General features: G+C 34.9%; 1 protein-coding gene across 3 annotated transcripts in view; it reads left to right on the forward strand.

Annotated features, from left to right (window-relative positions):
- LOC149571178 (protein ARV 2-like) overlaps window positions 1-23180 on the forward strand; it is a 150848-nt gene that overhangs the window by 92869 nt on the left and 34799 nt on the right. For all 3 annotated transcript variants that reach the window (XM_089812745.1, XM_089812746.1, XM_089812747.1), the window contains one exon: window positions 22962-23028. In XM_089812745.1, coding sequence (XP_089668871.1) covers window positions 22962-23028 — 67 coding nt within the window. The remainder of the gene's footprint in view (window positions 1-22961; window positions 23029-23180) is intronic.

Raw genomic sequence — 23180 nt, forward strand, 5'->3', positions numbered from 1 at the left:
AATACGGTACCCTTATGCTCAGTTTGATGATTTTCAATTGCCACGAAGACTATGGGATATACCTGCATCCCTCACTGTAGGCTCTGACATGGCCACACCTCCGCTCGGTTCTGATGATGTCTTCTAAAGACATCCTGCAGCCCTATGGCCAAGCTGACCACAACAGAAACATGCCCCATTGCCATAACCATATCTAGACCCTAATCTAGCCTGAGGAGCACTAGATTGTTGGGCACTCCCTTGGCTGGGATTTTGCTGGCCCTTCTGAGTAGAGCGACTTTATTGTGATTGTTTACCATGGGGGTAGTCACAACCCTTCCCACCTATGGTACCTGAGCTCTAGCCACCTTGTTGGCCCTGGAAGAAGCGTCAGTTACCATTATGACTATGCTTGCCTCTTGAAGGTGTTGACTGGCTAGGAGTTTGTCCTACAGACTATGTTTGACAAGAAGGTGCATCTAACCCTATAGGTCGTGCATTGACTCTGCAAACCCGCTCTATTGTTGAACCCTCTAGCTACATTGCTCTTGGCAATCCTCGCCTTCTCGGCGACAAAGCAAGTGTCCTCGACTGATGCTTATGAACATCTCCAATGATGGAGTTCTTAAGATCCCTGATGAAGTGCTAAGTGAGGAGTACCTCATCACAACTATAGCTCGCGTACTTCCTTAGCTCAAAGAACCTCATCTTGCATTGCTCCACTAACATGTTCCCTTGCTTAATCTCATGGAACTCATAAGCCTTGTACCTCTCTATACTGAGGGGAGAGGAACTTCTCTCTGAACCTCTCCTCAAAGATCTTCTAGGTGAGATCCGTTGTATTGATCTCGAGCTTTTGCTCCTTTATGTTCCACCAAATAGATGTGTGCTCTCTCAGTTGCATTATACGACAACGAGCTCTCAGGTTGCTTTCATAAGGATGCATGGAAAAACAATGCCCCATATCAAGTAACCAAGCCTTAGCCTCGAGGCCACCTCCTCTACTATCAAAGTATGGTGGTTTAGACCACTGAAGGTCTCCTATTATGTCAATCCAGATGACATCCTCATCATTACGGTCTTGGTCTCTCCTATGGTACCCTCTGCCACCAAGTGGTTGACGGGAATGCTCACACTCATGCTCTTGGTTCCCCCTATTCTCATGCTCTGACATGTGGGAGCCTGCACCTTTTGATCCCTCTCCTTGTCTACCATCTTGTTGATTTCCTCAACTCGAAGTCCCAACCGAGCTATAGGCTCCTGTAGCAAAGGTACCAATGCCTTGACTCCACTTCGATTGTTCCCCTGTCTATCTCCTTCTTCCTAATGTTCATCCTTGTGGTGTTCTTCATTTTGTTTCTCTCCATGGCTATTTTGTTGGGTATTCCTCTGACCACCTGGTCTAAATTCAGGAGGCATCCTTAAAGGGACAACAAGACGAGTCAGATACTTGCAAAAGCGTGCAAGAATATCAAGCCACAAACCATTAAGTATGATATCAATACATAAGTAATTCACTATCCACTAACATAGTGGGAACATAACACAAAGATCCCAATGTTGAAACATGGCCTCTGATACCAAATGTAATGCCCTGCCTAGAGATCCTTGGAACAAGGATAAATAAAAGCTAATATATATATTTTTATAGAGAGAACAACAAAAACACAAGAATGCAACGGAAGACAAACATAAACCAACCGCCAAAGATCCCTAAGCGTCACTACTAACCAATGTGTTCATTAATCAACTACATGTGTTAAGAAAACAATGTTCATTCCAAGTTATGAGATAACATTTAACATAGAGTTCATTTTTAAAACTGAAGAGACAAGTTCCTAGATGATTAGTCATACAGGTTCATTTCTATTTACCCCTACGAAGCTATAAAGGTCAATTCCCGAAATACACTCCCGAACCAATCTGTTTTGATCTAGGAGGATGAGGGACCCAAAAGGGTATCCAAAACCACTATTTGAATGTGCGATGAAACATGGTCAAGCTCGTGCGAGTTAGGAAATTGCTTGTGTGAACTTTCCCCATGAAACAAGTGAGTTGCCCATCCAGGCTCGTGTGAGACTTTGCTCTGCCATGCGAGTAAATGTATACTCGCATGAGAGATTGCCCTTCCTAGGTGGCAAAAATCTGACAATGCATAAAAAATGCAAGAAGGAAAGCATGAAAACATGAAACATGTTACCTTGTTGGCCACTTCCGGGCTGGGGTGTACGAGAGAAGCCACTCCATACTGATGGAAGAATTGTCATTGATGTCAAATGGTTTTATAAGATAGAACAATCACATAAGCACAACCATCATCAATGTCAAAGGATCAAAACACTTGTATACACAATCATCTTGCTAATAATAATATAAGTAAAAAGGAAAACAATGATTAAGAAGATGCAGATGTTTCTTAGGAGTTAAGAATACATGAAAGATTACTGTGCTGCATAGAAACAGTCAATATATACACCCAAGTTGAAAGCCTGTATATGTCTTACAGTTGAATAGAAGAAGTAAGCTACAGAAAGCGTTAAAGGAAGAATATTACCTATAAAAATTCACAAAGGATAAATGAGCAGACATATAAATTAGTGACTGAGATTATCAGCAATGAAGGTACAAAGGGCTGAAGCTCGGATATTAAACAAGAAGCTAATGGTATATAAATATCCACTCAAGTTCCAATATTGACAGCTATCGTATAATATGGAGATTAGATTCAGTGACTGTTTTGATGTATATCCTACCATGCAGCAACTGTAACACAAACATCCAATTAAAATAATGAAAGACATCACATATGAAGAATCATTCACAGTTGCAGTGACGTTATATAATTAAAACAGTATATAGCGATTGAAATTGAAGCAGTAAAATCAGAACAACCATTGCATAGATCTGAAGCATGCGATTAAGATACAGAGGAGATACTTAACTTGTTGCAGCTATAAAGAAATCAAGTGTGATGAATTATAATAAAGATAAAGTTATGGTAGTTTAGATGTATATCCTACCATGCAGCAACCATAACGAAAACATCCAATAAAAATAATGAAAGACATCACATATGAAGAATCATTCACAGTTGCAGTAATGTTATATAATTAAAACAGTATATAGCGATTGGAATTGGAACAGTCAAGTCAGAATAACCATTGCATAGATCTGAAGCATGCGATTAAGATACAGAGGAGATACTTAACTCGTTGCAGTCATAAAGAAATCAAATGCAATGAATTATAATAAAGATAAAGTTATGGTAGCGAACAAACTTACACGGAGCCCCCTAAGAAATAAAAACGTCAACTCCAGAGTTTACACCAGGTTCAGTAGCCGGAAAGAGTAATACAAAAAATCTATGAATGAGAGAGTATATAGTAGTGTTACATGTTTACAGTCAGACAAAGAAGTGATTTGGTCATATTAGATACTTTACACACATGTGACAAACAACAATCAGAATTGTGCATCTTACATATAACATGGACTCTGGAGTGCACAAATTAAACTAGTGGTGCTGTAATTGTTTGAGAAATATTATCAAAATTCTTAAATGATATTTCAAAGGCAATGTTGGAACATAAATATAATGCCATCGAACAGCTATTTCATCGACACCAAAAGACTTGAAGGCAACATGGAAATGTTTATATCGTATATGTGCCAAAATTTATATCGCAGGTTTGAAAAGTATGATGCTATTAGCATGTATAAGATGAGTCAACGACAACTTGGAGTTTGAACTTGGTAGGTGTTAGTTCTGTCAGGTTTCCAGATGATGGAAGCTAATCATATTGTGGACATATTGAATACATATGTATGAAGAGCTTACAAAAGGTACGATAGTAGAAGTCGATAAGAAACCAAAAAGATTATGCAATTGTAAATTCAATTAAAATAAGATTAATGCAAAAGACGTGTAATAAAAGGGGTGTGTTTCATTTGAAAAGATGTAGTTCCTTTTCAATGAGATATATAAAGAATATCATGTCATTGGCAGAAGTATGCAATGAAAAAAAAGGGAAGAAGTGAAATGAGCAGTGTGTGGATGAGTAGAAGAGTATTGAGTAAAAAATTGAGAATGAAATATATGTGAGTAGAGTGAAAGGGCAGAATATATATATGAAATATATATGTATATCAGATTTATTTATCTGCTATATATATTAAATTGGAAGTATGAGATAGAAGGAAATAAATAGGGTATGCGAAGAATGTGCCTTAAGCTTTCAGACAAAGGAAAGAAATGTATTCAGATTAGTGGAGCAAAATATCCATTTTCAGTTGAGTAAGCAACAGTGCAAAGGTGGAGAGAAAGTTTGTGCAGTGGGTTGGTGCTCACGAAGATAGCGGTGAGGAGTTGGTGCTTCCTCTAGGTCGAAGCTTGCGAAGTGTGGGAGTTGGAGCTTCCAGTGAGTTGGTGCTCATAAACTTAGAGGTCGTAGCCTCTAGTAGGTTGGAGCCTACAAACCAATTTGTAAAAGAACAAGTTTATATATATAGCAATTATTTGTCGTAGTTTTCTCCCACGTTGGGTTTCCACGTAAAATCTTTTTATCATTGTGTTATGTGCATAATTGTTGATTCCATCATTCAAAGTTATTTGGATAAGAAGTTTTAAATTGGCGAAAATCATTATTTATGCTGATTCACCCCCCTCTCAGTATAATCGTGTGCTCTTTACATACATTTGCCCTACATACTCATACTCATTACACGATGAGCACCTGTAGGCATGCAATTTCCCAACCAAATCCCCAAATGAATAACACCTCGATTGGCCTATTTCTAGGAGTTTGGGTCTTGCAAGATCATGTCATACGCACATGCACGTGCTCATGTGTGGGCACAACCATCCACACTAGATCAATGCTAAACAAGGGTTGGATGAGAAACAAGAAAAACCAAGTGTAAAAACACACTCAACTGAGCATACTGTTGGGAGTACAAATTCAACAAGAATCCCAATGAAGACAAAGTAAAACCATGATTGGATTGGAGACTTAGCATACATTCTGAATCCATGACCAAAATCAGTGCCAAGAAATTTTCAAGAAAACTGGGTGGCACCCAAAACGAGGTGATGAAAATTGCTCAAAATCAAAGGTTGTTGAACATTGATGAAATTAAAACCCATTTCCCGAATGGGGGCCAAACTCCAAAAAATCCAATAAAAATCAAGCTCCAAGCTTATATGCAAAAACAGCCAGCATAACACCATAAAACTTCTAAATTTCAGAGTAAAAAACCCTCAGATACTCACATGCCCAATCGGGCAAAATAAACATATGAAAACGGAGGGGAACACTAGTTCTCAACCTCCGACTCTAAAGCAATAAAAAATGGAAGCTTAAACAAGGCCTACCTCATAGACAAAAGGGCAAAAACGGAAATAAACACCAAAAAATATCGAAGGGGCCAAAGTCTACAAAACACTCGGCTAAAGAGGAGTTCCCGCTACGAATCCAATGAGCCTATTGTCATAGTGACCCCCCGGGTACAACTCACACAACGAAAAAAAGATCAAAATGCTCACAAGGGGTTTTGCAGGATTTGCTCCAAAAATCCTAAATTATAAAGTGAGAAGTTAGATTGAAATCACTTTTAAGCAATATATGCACTTTTACAAAGTGACATAAATTTTATATTTTCAAATAAAATAACCTAATTAGTTCCCTCAACCCAAATAAATTTGGGAATCCCAATTGCGTTGGATTTAACTATGACAAATTCGCTGGTAATAGAAATTAAATTTAAACCAATTATACAATTTCCATTAAACAATGAAATCACAATAATTTAATAACTTCCGCGACCATTGCGGATTCCTAAATGCACAGACATGCTCATGCGTCTAATCACAAATGTAATATGAATCCGGATTTTACCAATTAACTGCAGAGTTTATTATTTTGAATAACACAGATACATCGCCCATACAGGGACATTGACTCAGTATGAATTGTCAAATCACTAACTCCATGTGCCACTACTGGGGATATAAGTCTTACACAGTAAACAACCCGATCAAGTGTAGATGCAATAATGATATAGCTGAAACAATAGTGGGCGAAATCGTGTAAACAATTATTTAATTAATTAAAATAATCTATTTATATCATTCATTTGCACGATAATAAAAGTTTACTACAAGAACGATATAAATATCCGTAGCACAAACACATCAACTATAATCCCATAGAATCCATCATATATCCATAAACAGAGTTTATATTGGAATACAAAAGAACCAGATATCATCATAAAGCATCATGTCACATTACAAGCATCATCATGTAGATATGACCAAACAGAATAGTGTAGCATCTAACATCTATCAGCTACGATACTAGCAAACAAAATAATTTCAAATCGTCGAAGCATCTCAAATGCTCATAAATATGAATATTATAAATGATCTTCGAATCAAAATAGGCCATCGTATAGAATGCAAACATGGGAGGCACTACATACCTTCTTGGAAAACATGTATGAGATAAACAATACTAGTCGAGCCCTTGCTCTAAAGCAAAAACTACAACATATTAAAATGAATAAGGGTGAAACTATTACATCATACTTTATAATAATAACTGAATTGAGGAATCAATTATCTATAATTGGATAGAAAATTGACAACTGAGAATTAGCAATGTTGGCTCTAAACGAACTTATACATTTTGGGAGTCGTTTAAATAAGGGATAAGTGCCCGATCTAAACTTCCTAAGTTTGATTAAGTGAAAATTGGCTATGTTCAAGAAGAGTCAAGATTGATCACCAGAGGAATCATAATGAATAAATCTAATGAAGAGATTTAAGTATTAAACACAAACTCTCACAAGAAAGAGAAGAAAGGAAACTTCAAACAAATGAGGGGAAAAGAATACAATAAACTCTCATTCAACAGAAGAAGAAGATGTCTAAGGTACAATGCTATAGATTTGATAAATTTGGTCATCTTGCAGTAAAATGCCCTAAAAGACTAAAGAATCAAATCTCTATAGCAGAAGTCAAGGATCCAGAAAGAATAGTATTCTACTCAGCATTATCAAGTGAATTAATGACTAATGAAAACACTTGGGTGACAGATGGTGGAGCATCTCATCATTTAACTGGGTTAAAAGAGCAACTAGACAATCTTTATGAAAATTCAAATGAAGAAGTTACTATTGGAGATAATTCCACTCACCCTATGAAAAGAATTGGGACCTGCATAATTCAATTAAAACACAGAGTTTCCCTACAACTATTTGGAGTATTATTTGTACAAGGAATCAAGAGACAACTAGTATCTAACTCAGCCTTGGAAGACAAAAGGTATCGTATCACATTCTTGTTTGGAAAAGTTCTTACCTAGCCTAAGAACTCTAACATAAAAAATGCTAAGTTACTGATCTAGATGTAGATTCATAAGCAGATACGGGATGCGGGGATTTTTTTTAATATATATATATATATATATATATATATGTATAAATAAATATATATGTATACATATATATACATGTATACAGAATATATATATATATATATATATACACACACACACATATATATATATATATATATACACATATATATATATCTGCATCCCACATATATATAAATATATATATCTGTATAAATATATATGTATATATATATATACACATATATATACACACACTTCCTCTCGCATCCAAAAAAATAAAATTCCTTGCATCCCATATCCACTTATGAATCTGCATCATATATATGCAAAGAAAAAATACAATATATATATATATTTTGTATACATACATACATACATACATATATATATATATATGTATGTATGTATACAAAATATATATATATACATACACTTCCTCCCGCATCCAAAAAAAAGGTTCCCCACATCTTGTATCCGCTTATGAATCTACATCATATATATGCAAAGAAATGCAAGAAATATACAAAAACAAATCATTATATAGTAATGATATGACACTTCACTTTTATCAAAATTCAAGATATTTTAAAATTTTTATCAATATGTACTTGTTCAACATTAGGGTTTACTCTTACACAATAAGTTATAAGTTCCTTGCAAGAAAAAATGACCTAAACAAATGAGTTAAAGCACATGCAAATAAAAACAACTTAAGCCTTGGGTATTTTTAAATATTTTTCTAGGTGCTGGGTGCACAGATATTACGATAATAGAAAGTTTCTATTATCTATTGTATTCTCCTGTATATATTAGAAAGTTTATAATATTTAGTTTTCTGTCTCTAGAATAAAATGTACGATTGTTTCCTAAGGAAACATCGTTCACTCTCTTGTATAAATTGATCTCTTGATCTTTGTTAATATCAAACAAATATTTTTCAATTACCATGTAATATGGTATCAGAGCCAATACTCTAAATTTTTTTGAAAATAATTATAATTTTTTGGTTGAAATTATTTGCCTTCTATTTTCAAAATTATTTTCATGCATATTTGCTTCCAAAGCCTCTAGTTCAGCTAGGGTTTTTTGCAAAAAATAATAATTCGCAGCATATTGTCTGTAACTCTTGCGTTTTTCTAGTTTGCGAATTCACGCCCTTCTATCTGCAACTTGTGCGACGAAATCCTCTGGAAATCGAGGGTTATTCTTTGCTGCTCATGTGGAGGTTTGTTGGGCGCCATTTCTTTGTAACTCACACCCATATTTTTCTGCCACTCGTATTCAAATTTCTCTGAAAATCGTGCATTTGTTTTGTGGCCTTTTTTTTTCATTTAAAAAAAAAGTGGTTGTTTTTTGCCTATTTTGAGGCGTCTAGGTTTTTTTACAAACCTCTACTATTTATTCGCACCCAAATTCTGCAATTTTCTTTGCTAATCTGTTGTTTTGCTAAGAATTTTTGAAGTTTTTTGCAGCCAAGGCCATTTTTGTTCAAAACTCTAAATCTCTGTACTAGATCAATTTTTTTAGAGATTCTTGGTGGAATTTTTTGAGATCTCAACTAGGTTGTCGTCCATTTTTTCTACGTGCCTTGATTTTTGTGCCTCAATTTTTGAGCTGGTAGATCCAAAATTCGACTACATATTCCTTCTAGGTTTGAAGTAAAGGTTCAACTACCTAGATGTGCAGGGGAATGAAGAAGTATTCCCATTCATTGGCCAAAACTGATTGTAGAGTCCTATCGGAGAATTGGCAACTCTTGGATTTCCAATCTATGGTTTTGGGAACCAACAATCCTTATAGCCCAAGCTATGGGTACCAAGATTGAAGGGTAAGACAAGGATCTAGCTCTCTTTTGGGTACCTCTTTTTTTTGGGTCTTCTTTTTTGCCTCGAAGTATGTGCCTTCACAGATTTTCATGCTTTTTTCACGGAATAATGTGCTATGGCATCTCTGACCAATTTTTTGCTCGAGGGAAATTAGAAGATCAATGGTTGCAATTATGGCACGTGGAAACAACGAATGCTAACCATCTTCGAATATTGTGACAACGATAAGGTGGTTCTAGTTCACAATAGTCTTTTTAGCAAAGGTCCTCTGCTCCAACTTCAGAAGGCTCCAGGAAAAAGAACATTCAATGTGATTGTTGTCACAAGTATGGGCACATGAAGGTTGAATGTCGGAAGCGCTTGATGTAAGCTAGATTGCTTGCTAGTCCTTTCCTTCTCTAAGGACTCATCTAGGCTCTCTTCTAGCCTATTAGGGCTCCCCTTTATCACCCTAACCTCAAGAGGATATCTATTCTACCCTCCACACTTCACCATCCAGTTACACCAATGATTTTACAACTTGCACTCATCCTAAGGTCATTCCCACCTGTTCCTCAAGATCACAATAGTACCGAAAATGGACATTTTGCCTTAAACATGGAGTGAGGAATGCAACTTGATGGTTTTTAGTCCTATCCTAACCTCTTGGACTCAAAATCCATAGGTCTTCTTATTGATTCCCTCAAACTTGACAAAACTATCCTAATTAGACCTAGTAGAATTAGGTCTCCAAAGTTGGTTTTTGGGCTACAATTGCAAATTTCTCTCAACAAGGTGAAAAACTAACCTTTATTGTGGATACCCTTTTGGGAAAGCTACAAGATTTTGTGGGTCTCCAGTCCTTAATCTGTCTGTACACCCCTTTGCCATTTTTATGCCTAAAAACAAGGGTTTTGAATCATTCTTGTTAGCATCAACAAGTGTTTCATGAATACCCTAAAAATCTTGTCATGGAAATGCCTCCTCTCACATGTGGCTTCCTTACACATTCCTCCTCCTTTTCCAACACTCAGATTGAACTAACCATCCATCCAAATTAACTTGCTAGCACTGTGATCACCTAGCCATGCACCAAAGGCTCGCCTAGGGCATCACATCAAAAATAGCAGCAATTATTTTCTAGGCCTCTCCATTGCTATGTGCATTGTACAAGGGCTCCTCTTCCATATCCCAAAGAACCATGATGATTCCATGGAGAGGATTTATGGGGGAGCCATTCTTCCAAAAATTGTGAAAACTGAACCAGCGAACAAACTAGAAACAAAAGATTTAAAAACTATGAACAAAGGAACTCTAAACAACCTTAACTCTAAATCAAAAAGTACTATAATAGCAAGAATTACAAGAATCCAATGCAAACCTAAGACTTTCAATCCATCAATGCATTCTTGCAATCAAGAAGACACAAAATTGTAACTATATTATCAAACCTTCACTTCTCACCAACTCCAACCCTTCAAATGGGTTTATTTCGTGGTTTTATATGTTTCCCAAGAGGTTTTAGACAGTTAGAGTAACCATCAACCTCAGATTCACGACATGTCCAATTCCTGCTTAGATGTTGTCATGCAACTTTTCAAAGTTGCTGACAACTTTTGCATTTTTGCAATTTTTGGACATTTATCACTTGGAACTTTCCAAGTAGGTCTAGCATGGTCCATTTATGATGTCTAGGCATGATTTAGCCTTCAGAGCATCAATTCACATGTTTTTGACCATTGTGACCTATTTGACAACTTTTGCAACAATTTTGTTAAAGCAACTGAGATCGTTTCTACAAATGCACTTTCATTGCCATTGTAATTGATGATCTCCAAATGCAGATTTGGATCTCATATATGTATAATATGAGAGGAGGAGACATGTCTCTTCAAGAGACATGAAGAGACATGTCTCTATAGTTAATCAGCATTTAGTTTATAAATAACCATATGTATAACTCATCTTATATATATAATATTAATATATTAACCATATATAATATAATATAATATTATTATATTATTATATAATAATATATAATGCATAATATATATAATACATATTATATTACATATATCATATATATAAGATATATAATGCATAATATATAATATATATTATATATAAGAATCACCAATAACAATTTATCTCAAAAAAATAAATACAAATTAGTATATCAAATAATCAATGTTTTACTTCTACTGATGCTAAAACATTAACACTCCCTCTTTAGCAAGGGAGAAATAAAACATCATTAGATTAGAATCAGAATCATAATGTAATCAACACAATGTATGTTAAAAATCTCTTAGCAACATAAAGTATTTTCTGTGATCTCTACTTGCAATTAAGCAATGTCTAGAGATGTCCATAGTGATTAAAATTTTCATGATCTCTACTTGTACTTGAGCAATGTCTAGAGATGTCCATGACAAATTTGCAGTTCATGATCTCTACTTGCACTTAAGCAATGTCTAGAGATGTTCATGACACACTCATGATCTCTACTTGCACTTAAGCAATGTCTAGAGATGCCCATAACACATTCATGATCTCTACTTGCACTTAAGCAATGTCTAGAGATGTTCATGGTACACATATGATCTCTACTTGCACTTAAGCAATGTTTAGAGATGTCCATGATAACAAGCCTATCATTTGTAAGATCGTCACCTTTACAAAGATTACCTTCTGTTTGTTTGTTATCATGGTGTCCGGCAGATTTTGGCCCAAAGAACCATGATAACAGGCCTATCATATGTAAGATCGTCACATTACAATGATTACCTTCTATTTATATATGCCAATGAAAGATTGTCACCTTTCATTACATATCTGAAACAACAATTATATAACCAGATATAGATTGAAATCAACATATCAAGTTTTACCTTTGAACTATTTTGATATAACATTTCCCTTTAGAACTTCTCCTCATAGAGAAGATATCATCCACAAAGGATTGCATCTCAAAAATTTCTCCCTCTGAACATCAATCCTGGGAAGTCAAGTCCTCTTGTTACTTTCTCAGAAACTCTCTTTTCCCAAGGATGATATACGTAGGAGTAGGTCCATCAACATCATGCAGTCACCCACATGGATTTCTAGACTCCCTCTGAGTATCAATCTTCTAAGCTCCAGAATTTCCTTCGAAGAAGTGTCATACTCCCTCTTCATGTGGAAGAATCTCATAATCTTAATCATCAAGGATACTTGCATCAAGAGCCACACTTTATCCATCTTGATCATCAGGGTCTTTGGAACTACTATCATTAGATTTAGTCTACACAATATTTGGTAGCATATTTGAAGTACCAACTTTCTTTTCTTGTAAGAATATCCTCAAACATAAAGGAAAAGATCAAAGCAAATAACCCTTATAGTAAGTATGGAATTACAAATAAATGAATAGATAAATGTAAAAGATACAATACTTATCTACCCATGAGGATCATGGAATATTTCCTTTTCTAAGGATGGTTCAAATGGGAATAAAACATTGCCAATTATTCCCCCCATAATGTAAAGTTATCACTCATATCTTTGAACACTTTCACATCACATCAAATTTGAATACTTCTTTCTAAGTTCCAACTTGCTCTTTTCATCCATTTAAGCTCGAAACACTTATTAAGCTTAATAGTAGAAGCTAACACAAACTTGTCCACTATACACCAATATCTTGATTGAGTATGATTGTGTCACTTGAATGACTCTACAATTCATACGTCAAGTTTCATTTATGAAAGAGAAACTTGTAGGTAGTTTAATTAAAGTGACAACTTTCTTATAATCGATCATTGAAGATACCATTACAACATTTGTTTTACTCCCTCTGAATCAATATGATCGATATCACGGACGGTTGATGAACCATATCCTCTATCTACTCTCTCTAATGGATGTGTCAGAATCCCTTTGAACATAAATCTTCTAGGCTTCTAAAACTTCCTTTTCACAAGGTGTTAGACTCTCTCTAAATCTTATATTAATCCTCTTTTTACTGCAAGAATATTCTCGGAGGAAAAGATCAAGGCAAATTGCTTATATAGAAAATGAGATATTACAAAGGTTAGATAAAAATACTCAAGGATAAATTCTCATTTGTACATCAATAATTCTTTTATTTGATATTTCATTCTATTAGACATTAATCTAAAAAATGATCCCAATTATTTCAATATAATAAATATTGAATTTAAGTATATATATTAACCATATATACATATATTCCATTTTCTATAGATATACTTTAATTGATATTTATAACATATTATTGTTTTTCTCTGGAATCAATATAATATTTCGAGCTGTAACTTAGGATGTATGTAATGTCCATATACCCTTATAAATTTCATGATTGATGTCATTATTCATAATGACTAGCTTTATTTGTATACATATCTATAAAAAATGATGTATAAAGAAGACTTAAAATAGTAATACACCTCTTATACATACCTCCCATTTTCCTTTATCATGTGTTGACTACTCTAATTGGATGATTATGAGATGGCCTTTCAGCTTGAAGTATTCCATCAAACATATCAACTGGACTAATTATGTTTCAACATATATCGATGTTGATTGTGGGGCTCGATGGCTTTTATATTGGCTAGGGTCCACCCCTCTTGCTTGGTCGTACTCCCTTCTATCTGCGCACCTTAATACTCTATCCCTATTACATAGGATCCATGTGCTTCTACCCATCATGTCACTGATCACGAGATTGTCTTGTACATGTAGCATTTGATTCTCTTTATTGCTCATTTTTAATAGACATACCAACTAATTCATTGACATGGAATTCTCTGTCATTTTCCTTCGTTGCAAACTTTAATTTAATGGATATTATCTTTTGTTATTGCAAACCTGGTGGCTATTAGGCCGAGTTAATTCCTAGTTGACCATATTTCAATGCAAGACTTGTGTCTTTTCCAAGGTTCCCCACATATTTGCCACGATGGAAATGATTTTGGTTGTTTGGCTTCCTTATTCTGCCTTTATCATATAATTCAAAGTTTAAAGAAGGTCTTAATTGTGACGGTGCTAACATGCATATATTGGCGGGTCACAATTTTAATGTGTTCGACCTTATTTTCCTTTACTTGGCGGTTAGAAAAAAAAAGAGTCTCTTCGTCTTTAAAATTATTTTGCAAACACTTGGCAGCATACATGCTATGTTACTTGATGTGCAAATTTGTCATACAACAACGATGTGATTGGATGACATTCTTAGCCCTTCCCTTGACTTTCTGGGTGGTAGTAATGTCAACCCATGTCACCTAATATACACCGTATGTACTTACTATGCTCGATTCAATAGTTATTATTTGTTGACCTTGTTTGCACCTTCTACATGTAGGATAGCTCAATGTTCCTTATCCCCCAATGGAGAAGTAAATATTTTATGCCATGTGGTCATTAACTGGTTTGAGCCCTTTTTCTTCCTTCCATATTATTGGTGAACTTAATGTATTATTGCTTGCCCACGTCCGTTGAGTTAATGGCAGGTTCGCCTTAGTTGGGATCCTTTTTATTTGGTTTACCTTCAGTGTTCAATCGCATGATTACCTTTACGTAATTCCTGCAAATGGGACGCTTCTATGAATTCCATTGAACAGTATACCTTTTCCATTCGCACTTGGCTCTTGAGGATTGTTCTTATGGCTTCACTCAATGATATTTTACAAAACTTGTAGGAGGAGCATGCCCACTGAAAACCAGTTTGCTGAAGATGAATGTTCCACATATGATTGCCAAAAGAAAGCTATTGTTTCTCTCCATCTTGCAGAGACCTGGGAAGGACCGCTCACTAGAAATGATTTATTTCTTAAAATAGTATTATTGCTTCTATGATATACATTGGCTTATCTTTACCCCCTTTTGATACCATGTTCTCATTTAGCTGTATCCATTTCTTGGAGTTTTCAACGCCGAGGGAGACACGGCCGGTGATCCATTTTATTGATTAGGAGATGTATGATTTCTACCCATCATTCAAAGTTACAAGTCTGTATAGACTAGTGATGATTATATTTCCTCCTTTTATTTTCTACATTTGCAATTGGCTCTGATACCATGTTAAAGTAATTGAGATCATTTCTACAAATGTACTTTCATTGCCATTGTAATTGATGATCTCTAAATGCAGATTTGGATCTCATATATGTATAATATGAGAGGAGGAGATGTCTCTTCAAGAGACATGAAGAGACATGTCTCTATAGTTAATCACCATTTAGTTTATAAATAACCATATGTATAACTCATCTTATTATATATAATATTAATATATTAACCATATATAATATAATATATATATATTTTAGGCAAAAAGTGGCAATCCACTTTAATATTTAATTAATCTGATTCAAAAAGGTCAACTGGGAAAGAATCAGTGAAGAAAACCCAGCATCGTCCCTTATATATACATATTTTCATATATTTTGAATTATTGAAGAAAACATAATTACAAAAGGGTGTATCAACTACCACCCATCGATATACCATCAGTTATCAAAAGTTGAATATCAACCCATCCAAAATTCTCTATCAATCTAGATTTGCAGCACGATCCAAAATCTCGAAAGCAATTAATTCAACAAAAAGATCAAAACTCATAAACATACCCCCTAATTCATTCTTCCATGTCATCGTAACCACGAAGAAACTTACTACCAAATTTAGGCAAACCCTCCCAAACAGCTTGACTACCACATGCTGAAGCACCTTGCCCACCACCCGAGTTAATAACTAAATCATGCCAACCCCCACTATAATCACTGTGAGGCCCCCAGCCAGAGCACACCTCAGAAAGGTTAGGAGACCAACCCGAACTAGCATGAGAAGACATATGTGGAGGGACATTTGGTTCAAACACTGAACTCCAAGCATACGTATCATGAAGCTGAAGATTTACATTTCCTCCACTCAGGCCCTGAAGATGAGACATATTAGAAACCCTTTGCAGATCAATGAGGGCATAACCCACCTTCTTAATTCTTTCTTCAAATTGAAAGCCAAGTGAACGAGAGGCAGCTTGCAATGCATTCTTCATGTTGATGGAGCTACGATTATCTATTGATTTCTTGATGGCTTCAAACAAAACAAAGCACTCATGCTTGACCAGTAGCTAAGAGTGTGAAAATAAACCTCCCACTAAAGCCATACCATTCCAGAGATCCTTATGTTGCATAGCCAATAACAATTTATTATCAGCAAGAAAGATGCCCCGAATTACCTTTTGGGCCAGAGATTGAAGTAGCACGGGGGATTGCATAAGGTCCATTGCATTTGACAGGAAGATGGAGACAAGATGCGATGGGTAGAAGAACAGGGGTGTCGTGGAAGACAATAGTTCTTCACCTATAACATGTCGGATGGCTCGCCTTACAGTTGGAGAGTGAACAATAAACATGAGATCAAGCACCGCATCAGTAACATCGCTGGGCAGAACACCTTCTTCATGGCTCGGCGGAATCCAGATTCGAAAATTCTTCGGCATGATAACACTGTGTTGTTTATGACAAAGGTCACAAGCAGCAGCAATATCCAGTCCTCGCAGCATTTTGAAGCACGAAAAAGACTGCAGAACAGAGATATTGAAAAAACTGTGATGGAATGAGGCTTGGAGAAAAAATAAATACAAACCTTAATCCTCTGTCCGTAAAGTACAGAATGTGAATTGGCATAAATACCATGTGAATTCGCACACAATATGTCCTTCAATAAAACTGTTTTTTGTACTATCCAAACACCTCCATAATGACTTAAATTTCCACATGAAGCAAGAGCGATTCACAACATATAGAATAAATACCACAAGTACTGAGTATGCCACGAAATTATCAAGTAGACTTGTGCGAATGCAAGCCATCAGTCTTGTCAACCTCAATTACTGATTATTCCACAATATGCAGTGTGATCAAATAGTCTTATGCGAACACAAGCCAGCAGTCCTCTCATCCTCAATTAATTTTTTGAGGGCATCATGTTTTTCTAATATAGGTAAAGGATGAATTGATGAAACTAACAACCCATCACAACCCATATTTGATGAAAAATCCACAACTTGGTTCCCTTCCCTAAAAGTATGTGAAATGCAAACATCTTTACATTCATCTAGGAGCCTCCAAATTTGAATAAGAATATACTTTAATTTCCATGAAAAAATACTCTTATGTATACAAGCTTCTATAATGACAAAAGAATCTCTTTCAATATGCAGCAAGCGGAAGTTTCCTTGTTTGGCTAGTATGAGACCAACAAGCAGAGCTTGGGCCTCTACCATGTTGTTTGAACCAATAGGCAAAGGAGAGGCTGTAATTACCACAACATCTCCATTTGAGTCTCTGATGCACGCACCCAAACCAGAAGGGCCAGGATTTCCTCTTGATGCACCATCGAAATTCAGTTTCCAATATCCTCCATCTGGTGGTCTCCAAATTGTTTGGTTACGGGATAAGGAAGAAGAAGAATTATTATTGATTTTTCAACCATCTGGAATGAATAATTGTTTCCAACTTTGAATCACTTGAGAATCCCAAGAAGTAACAACAAGATTAAATTTTATATTTTTCAAGCTTGAATTTGTCACCTCTGAGATAGTTCTTTCAATTCCCTCCAAAACTATTTCTAATGTATGACACTCTTTTTTGAAAATGCATTTATTTCGTTCCCACCAAATAGCCCAAACAACCAATGCCAGAATACATTTCCGGAGATTTGCAAATAATGAATTATGATAAAGAACTGGCCAAGCTTGAAAAAGTATAATATTATATTATTATATAATAATATAGAATGCATAATATATATAATACATATTATATTACATATATTATATATATAAGATATATAATGCATAATATATAATATATATTATATTACATATATAATATATATTATATATAAGAATCACCAATAACAATTTATCTGAAAAACATAAATACAAATTAGTATATCAAATAATCAATGTTTTACTTCTACTGATGCTAAAACATTAACACAATTGACATCTTTTTGACATCTTTCTCAACTTTTTGTCCAAATGACAATGTAGGACCTCCAATCTATGCAAAAGGATGTAAAAACATCAGAGGACAAGATAAGCTCAAAACTGTACCTTCCTCAAAATTTTAGGTTATAAGACCCATAACCCCTAACAACCTAAACTCAAGCCAAACCAAAACAACTAGAATGGATTGAGCCTAGTCAAATCCACCTAGGAGCAAACACACATGACCTTCTAAGGTCCAAACACAACCAACTGACTTGGCTAAGGTTAGTACAAGCCAAAAACCCAAAATGTAGAGCTAGGACTAGGAGTTAGCCTAGATGCTCTTGCACTAGCGCTTAATTGCCCCATCTAAGCAATTTGAATCACAGCCCACAACAAATAGTGTGGAGCACTTTGAGTAGATAGAATTTGCCTTTTATGCTTTTTGACAGCTTCGTGCTCTGGATAGATTAACCATTAAGGGAGGTATTACGATTAGATAGTTTCTATTATCTCTGTTTATTATCTAATGGTTATCTATTGTACTCTTCTGTATTTATTAGAAAGTTTCTAATATTTAGTTTTCTGTTTCTAGAATAGAATGTTTCTATTCTTTACGATTGTTTACTAAGGAAACATCGTTCAATCTCTTGTATAAATTGATTCTTGATCATTGTTAATATCAAGAAAATATTTTCCAATTACTTCGTAATAGTGAATTCCTCCAGATGTGTCTGAATGCCTTGTAGATGCTGGCCAGAAGCCATCCAAATAGATGCATCCGGAGGAATCCACGGGCCCAACGCTTAGAAAACTATAAAAAACTCCCACTTCCACCTGCTTCCGCCTCCACATCCAACTATAGGGATGCAAAGTTCATACTTGGCCTAAGAACTCTAACATTAAAAGGTATAGAAGAGGATTCTGACACTGAACTACAAAGGGAGACACGCGTAGAAAATAATGAACCTATCATTTCTACTCCAGAGTCTTTTGAACCTGCTAATAATAATAGAAAAATACCACTCTGGGCAAGGAAAGTTCTTGAAGAAACAGAGAATTATGCTGCACCTAAGGGCACATTTAGAGAAAACAAGAAGCCTAGAAGTTAGTCAAATTATATTGCTCTTATGAGTGAAATTATAATTATTGAGTTTGAACCTACAAATACTGAAGACACATTGAAGCATCAAGTTTGGAAAGTGCCATGATTGAAGAGTATCAATCCATTCTAAAGAACAATGTTTGAGACATTGTACCCAAGCCTAAAGAGAAATCAGTTGTTTAATCCAGATGGCCATTTAAAACCAAACACGCAACATATGGTAGTATTGAAAAATACAAAGCGAGATTTGTTGGTAGAGGTTTCTTTCAGAAGGCAAGAATTGATTACGAAGAAACATTTTCCCTAGTTGCTAGGTACACTTCAATAAGGACCATTATTGCTATTGCCACCTCAAATTGATGGAAAATACATTGGATGGATGTAAAGACTGCATTCTTGAATGACATTATAGAAGAAGTATACCAAGAGCAACTTGAAGGGTTTATTATACATGATAGCACTTTTCATGTCTGCAGATTGAAGACAATTCTCTATGGCCTCAAACAAGCCCCTAGAGCCTGGTATGAAAGGATAGATAGTCATATCACCAAGTTGGGATTCTTGAAAAATGAAGCAGATCCCAACCTTTACTTCAAGGTAACAAATTGTGATATGTTAATCCTTCCTAGTTCTTTATGTTGATGATTTACTAATCACAGGTGAGGATCATTTTATTATGAAATGCAAACAATACCTTGCTTCTGAATTTGATAGGAAGGACTTGGGCCTCCTGCATTACTTCCTGGGACTAGAAGTATGAAAAGAAGAGAATTGTATCCTTCTAAATCAAGGTAAATACACGATTGATATTCTAAACAGATTTGGAATGATGGACTGCAAACCTATGTCTACACTTATGGAAACAATTCTACATAAGTTGAAAGATGCAGCCTCGAAATCAGAATTAGCTAATTTAACTCTATCGTCAGATAATTGGATCCCTAATGTATTTAGTGAGTACCAGGCCAGACATTTGCTATGCTACGAATACTCTCGGTTAATTCACATGTGAACCCAGGAAAATACATCTTGTGGCAGCAAAACATATCATTAGGTATCGTCATGAAATGATTGGACCTGGATTAAAATATGTTAATGTTGATATACATCTACATAGAAAAGAAAATGCAGATTGGGCCGACAGTGTTGATAAAAAAAGCACCACAGGGTGCCATTTCAACTTAGGTTCTGCCATGTTATCCTGGTTCAACAAAAAATAATCTTCAGTTGCACAAAGTTCTACAAAAGCTGAGTACGTTGTAGCATCCATGGGAACTTGAGAAGCAATACTGTTGAGAAAATTACTGGTAGGGTTGTTTGGTCAATCCATGGACCCCACTATTAGATACTGTAATAACCAGAGTTGTAGAAAACTCTCAGCAAATCTAATATTTCTTAACAAATTAAAACACATGGAGATCCCTTACCATTATATCAGAGATATGGTGGAATCGTGGAAAGAAATGTCATACAGCTGAGATATATTTACACATGAGCAAACTGTTGACATTCTTACCAGCCCCCTCGCAAAATTAGAAGTGGATCACTTCAGAGGTAAACTTGGTATGATTAAAATTTAATTATATTTTCTGAGATTGAGTCTCAGTTAAGTTTTCTTTTAAATAAAAAGATATATGTGTCTATTCGTTTATCATGTGAGTTACTATATAATAATGTAGAGACACCATGAAAGGTGATGATCTTAACAATAGTTTATCTCACTATCATGATGGATGTCATTTGGTTGATGTGTATGGAGATCACGATAGTATGTCTCTTATGTAACTGAGTTACGTTACTGAGATATGGGATGGTATACACTATGCAACTTAGTATTGGAGGCACCATGTGCATATATTTTATTGGTAGACATCATGAGACTTGATGCCAATGCACATACCAAAGAAAATATAAGTATGGTGAATATCTATTGGTTGAAATTCATAATTATACCATGCTTTGATGATGCCATAAGATAATATTCAAATAATGGATCTGTATTGTTATTCTTCACATCATTTGTAGAATACCACAGTGAGATGATATTTCTCTCTCATTACTTGAGAGCACGGTGTGTTGATCTAATAAATAGTCATCCCTAGCTAAGAGGGAATGTTAATGTTGTAGTTTCAGTCGGATTGATTCAATAAAGAGATTAACTGTTATGATTAATCAATATTATATCTGATTAATAACCATTAGATAATTAATGTATATATATATATATTCTCTTAAATTGTCTTCACATTATCTAATGATTATTAATTATTAAAAAATATTCTAATCCTATTGAATTAAAAATCTGTGTAACCATTGTTATAAATGTTGTTGGATGGAGATACCAAACAAATTAATAATTATTATGCAGATCGTATTGTCCACAATAATTGGTATTACCAATTAACGATCATGCAGATTGGCAATTGGTGTTAATATAACATAATGCAGTTTGCACTCATGAAACAACATTTCTCATTTGGTTATGAATTGCTGCATATGGTTAATGGGCATGCCACGTAGGGTCATGTCCCTACATGGACATGTTCTCTATTCTCACATTTATAATGAGAGGTTGCTACTTATTGGAACACACTGAAATTTAACAGCAGAGTTATTACAATAGTAGCAATCTCTCTCATATATAAATTGCAGCATTGAAATAAAATTTAAGATATACTTACAAGTTGGCAGCCGTATATATAGATCTGCAAGAAGATTATTAGAAGAGTTCATCAACAAGGATACTCAAAATTAAAAGTGCATACAAAGAGAGATATACATACAAAATAAGGTATTAATCTGCTCCTATTTCCTTAACATATAGTCCCAATGCTCATACATGCCCTGAGGCATGAAGGATGAAAGGTTGATAGGAACTGGGGATAGACTTTGAAGAGGTATCGGACAAATATACCTGCCATTCCAGTAGGTTCTGGATACATCATCACATTAAGGAAGGCATTGGATGCTTTGAGCTTTTGATGTGAATTCAGTAGCAGTGAAGAAAGAATCGATGCTCTGTTCCAGTGATTGAATAGATGAATATGGGAATGTTTGTGCTGTTAGAAGCAAACAAGCTATTCGTAATCCATCTTGGAGTCTACAGTAATGCTGTTCACTAAAGAAGGTCAGATTACTGTTAATTTCTCCCTTAATATTCTGCTCAAAACATAAGCACGAATAAACAAGGAAAATTGAATGCTAGTTAGCGATTTCTATATTGTAATTCATTGTTAATGTGGAATTACTAGACCTGCAATAAATCATATTGTTGGCAGTAAATATTTTGAGCATTTCTTCCCGTATACTCTGACAGAATTACTCTGGGAATTCTTTAACATATAGATATTCAAATTTTTTTGTTGAGATTATAGAATTTAATCTTCAATAAAGAGATGGAATTAGCCTGGGAACTTTACTATTTGATATTTTTTAAATATTGAAAATTTAAGTTACAAATTTATATATTTTTAATGTCTTTACAAGCTCCTAGATCAAAGGAAAACTTAACTTGCCAAGTATTTGCCTGATTTGGGTTTTTGAACGTGCATTTTTGATACAAGAGATGACTACTGGGTCAAGGTATGAGTGTAATAATAACTATATAGACTAGCTTTACACATATTAACCATTGCTTGTGTTTTTCACAGTTATATGGAGGTTTATATGGCAGTCCTCTTCTCAAGTTACTTCAAGATATTCATCCTTGCGATGATGGTATGTAGGTACTTCGTTTGTTAGAAAGCTTTGATGGGTATTGGAATTTTAATCTTTGCATGCTTACAAATTTTTATTATGCTATTTGGTTTTGATTATTCTGGGTTCTGAGTTAATGAATTTGGAAATTTCTAGTGTACACATTGTCTGAT

The sequence above is a fragment of the Cupressus sempervirens genome, chromosome 2 (genome assembly GCF_028749045.1).
Source record: "Cupressus sempervirens isolate cs-2001-9-10 chromosome 2, ASM2874904v1, whole genome shotgun sequence".
Classification (NCBI taxonomy): Eukaryota; Viridiplantae; Streptophyta; class Pinopsida; order Cupressales; family Cupressaceae; genus Cupressus; species Cupressus sempervirens.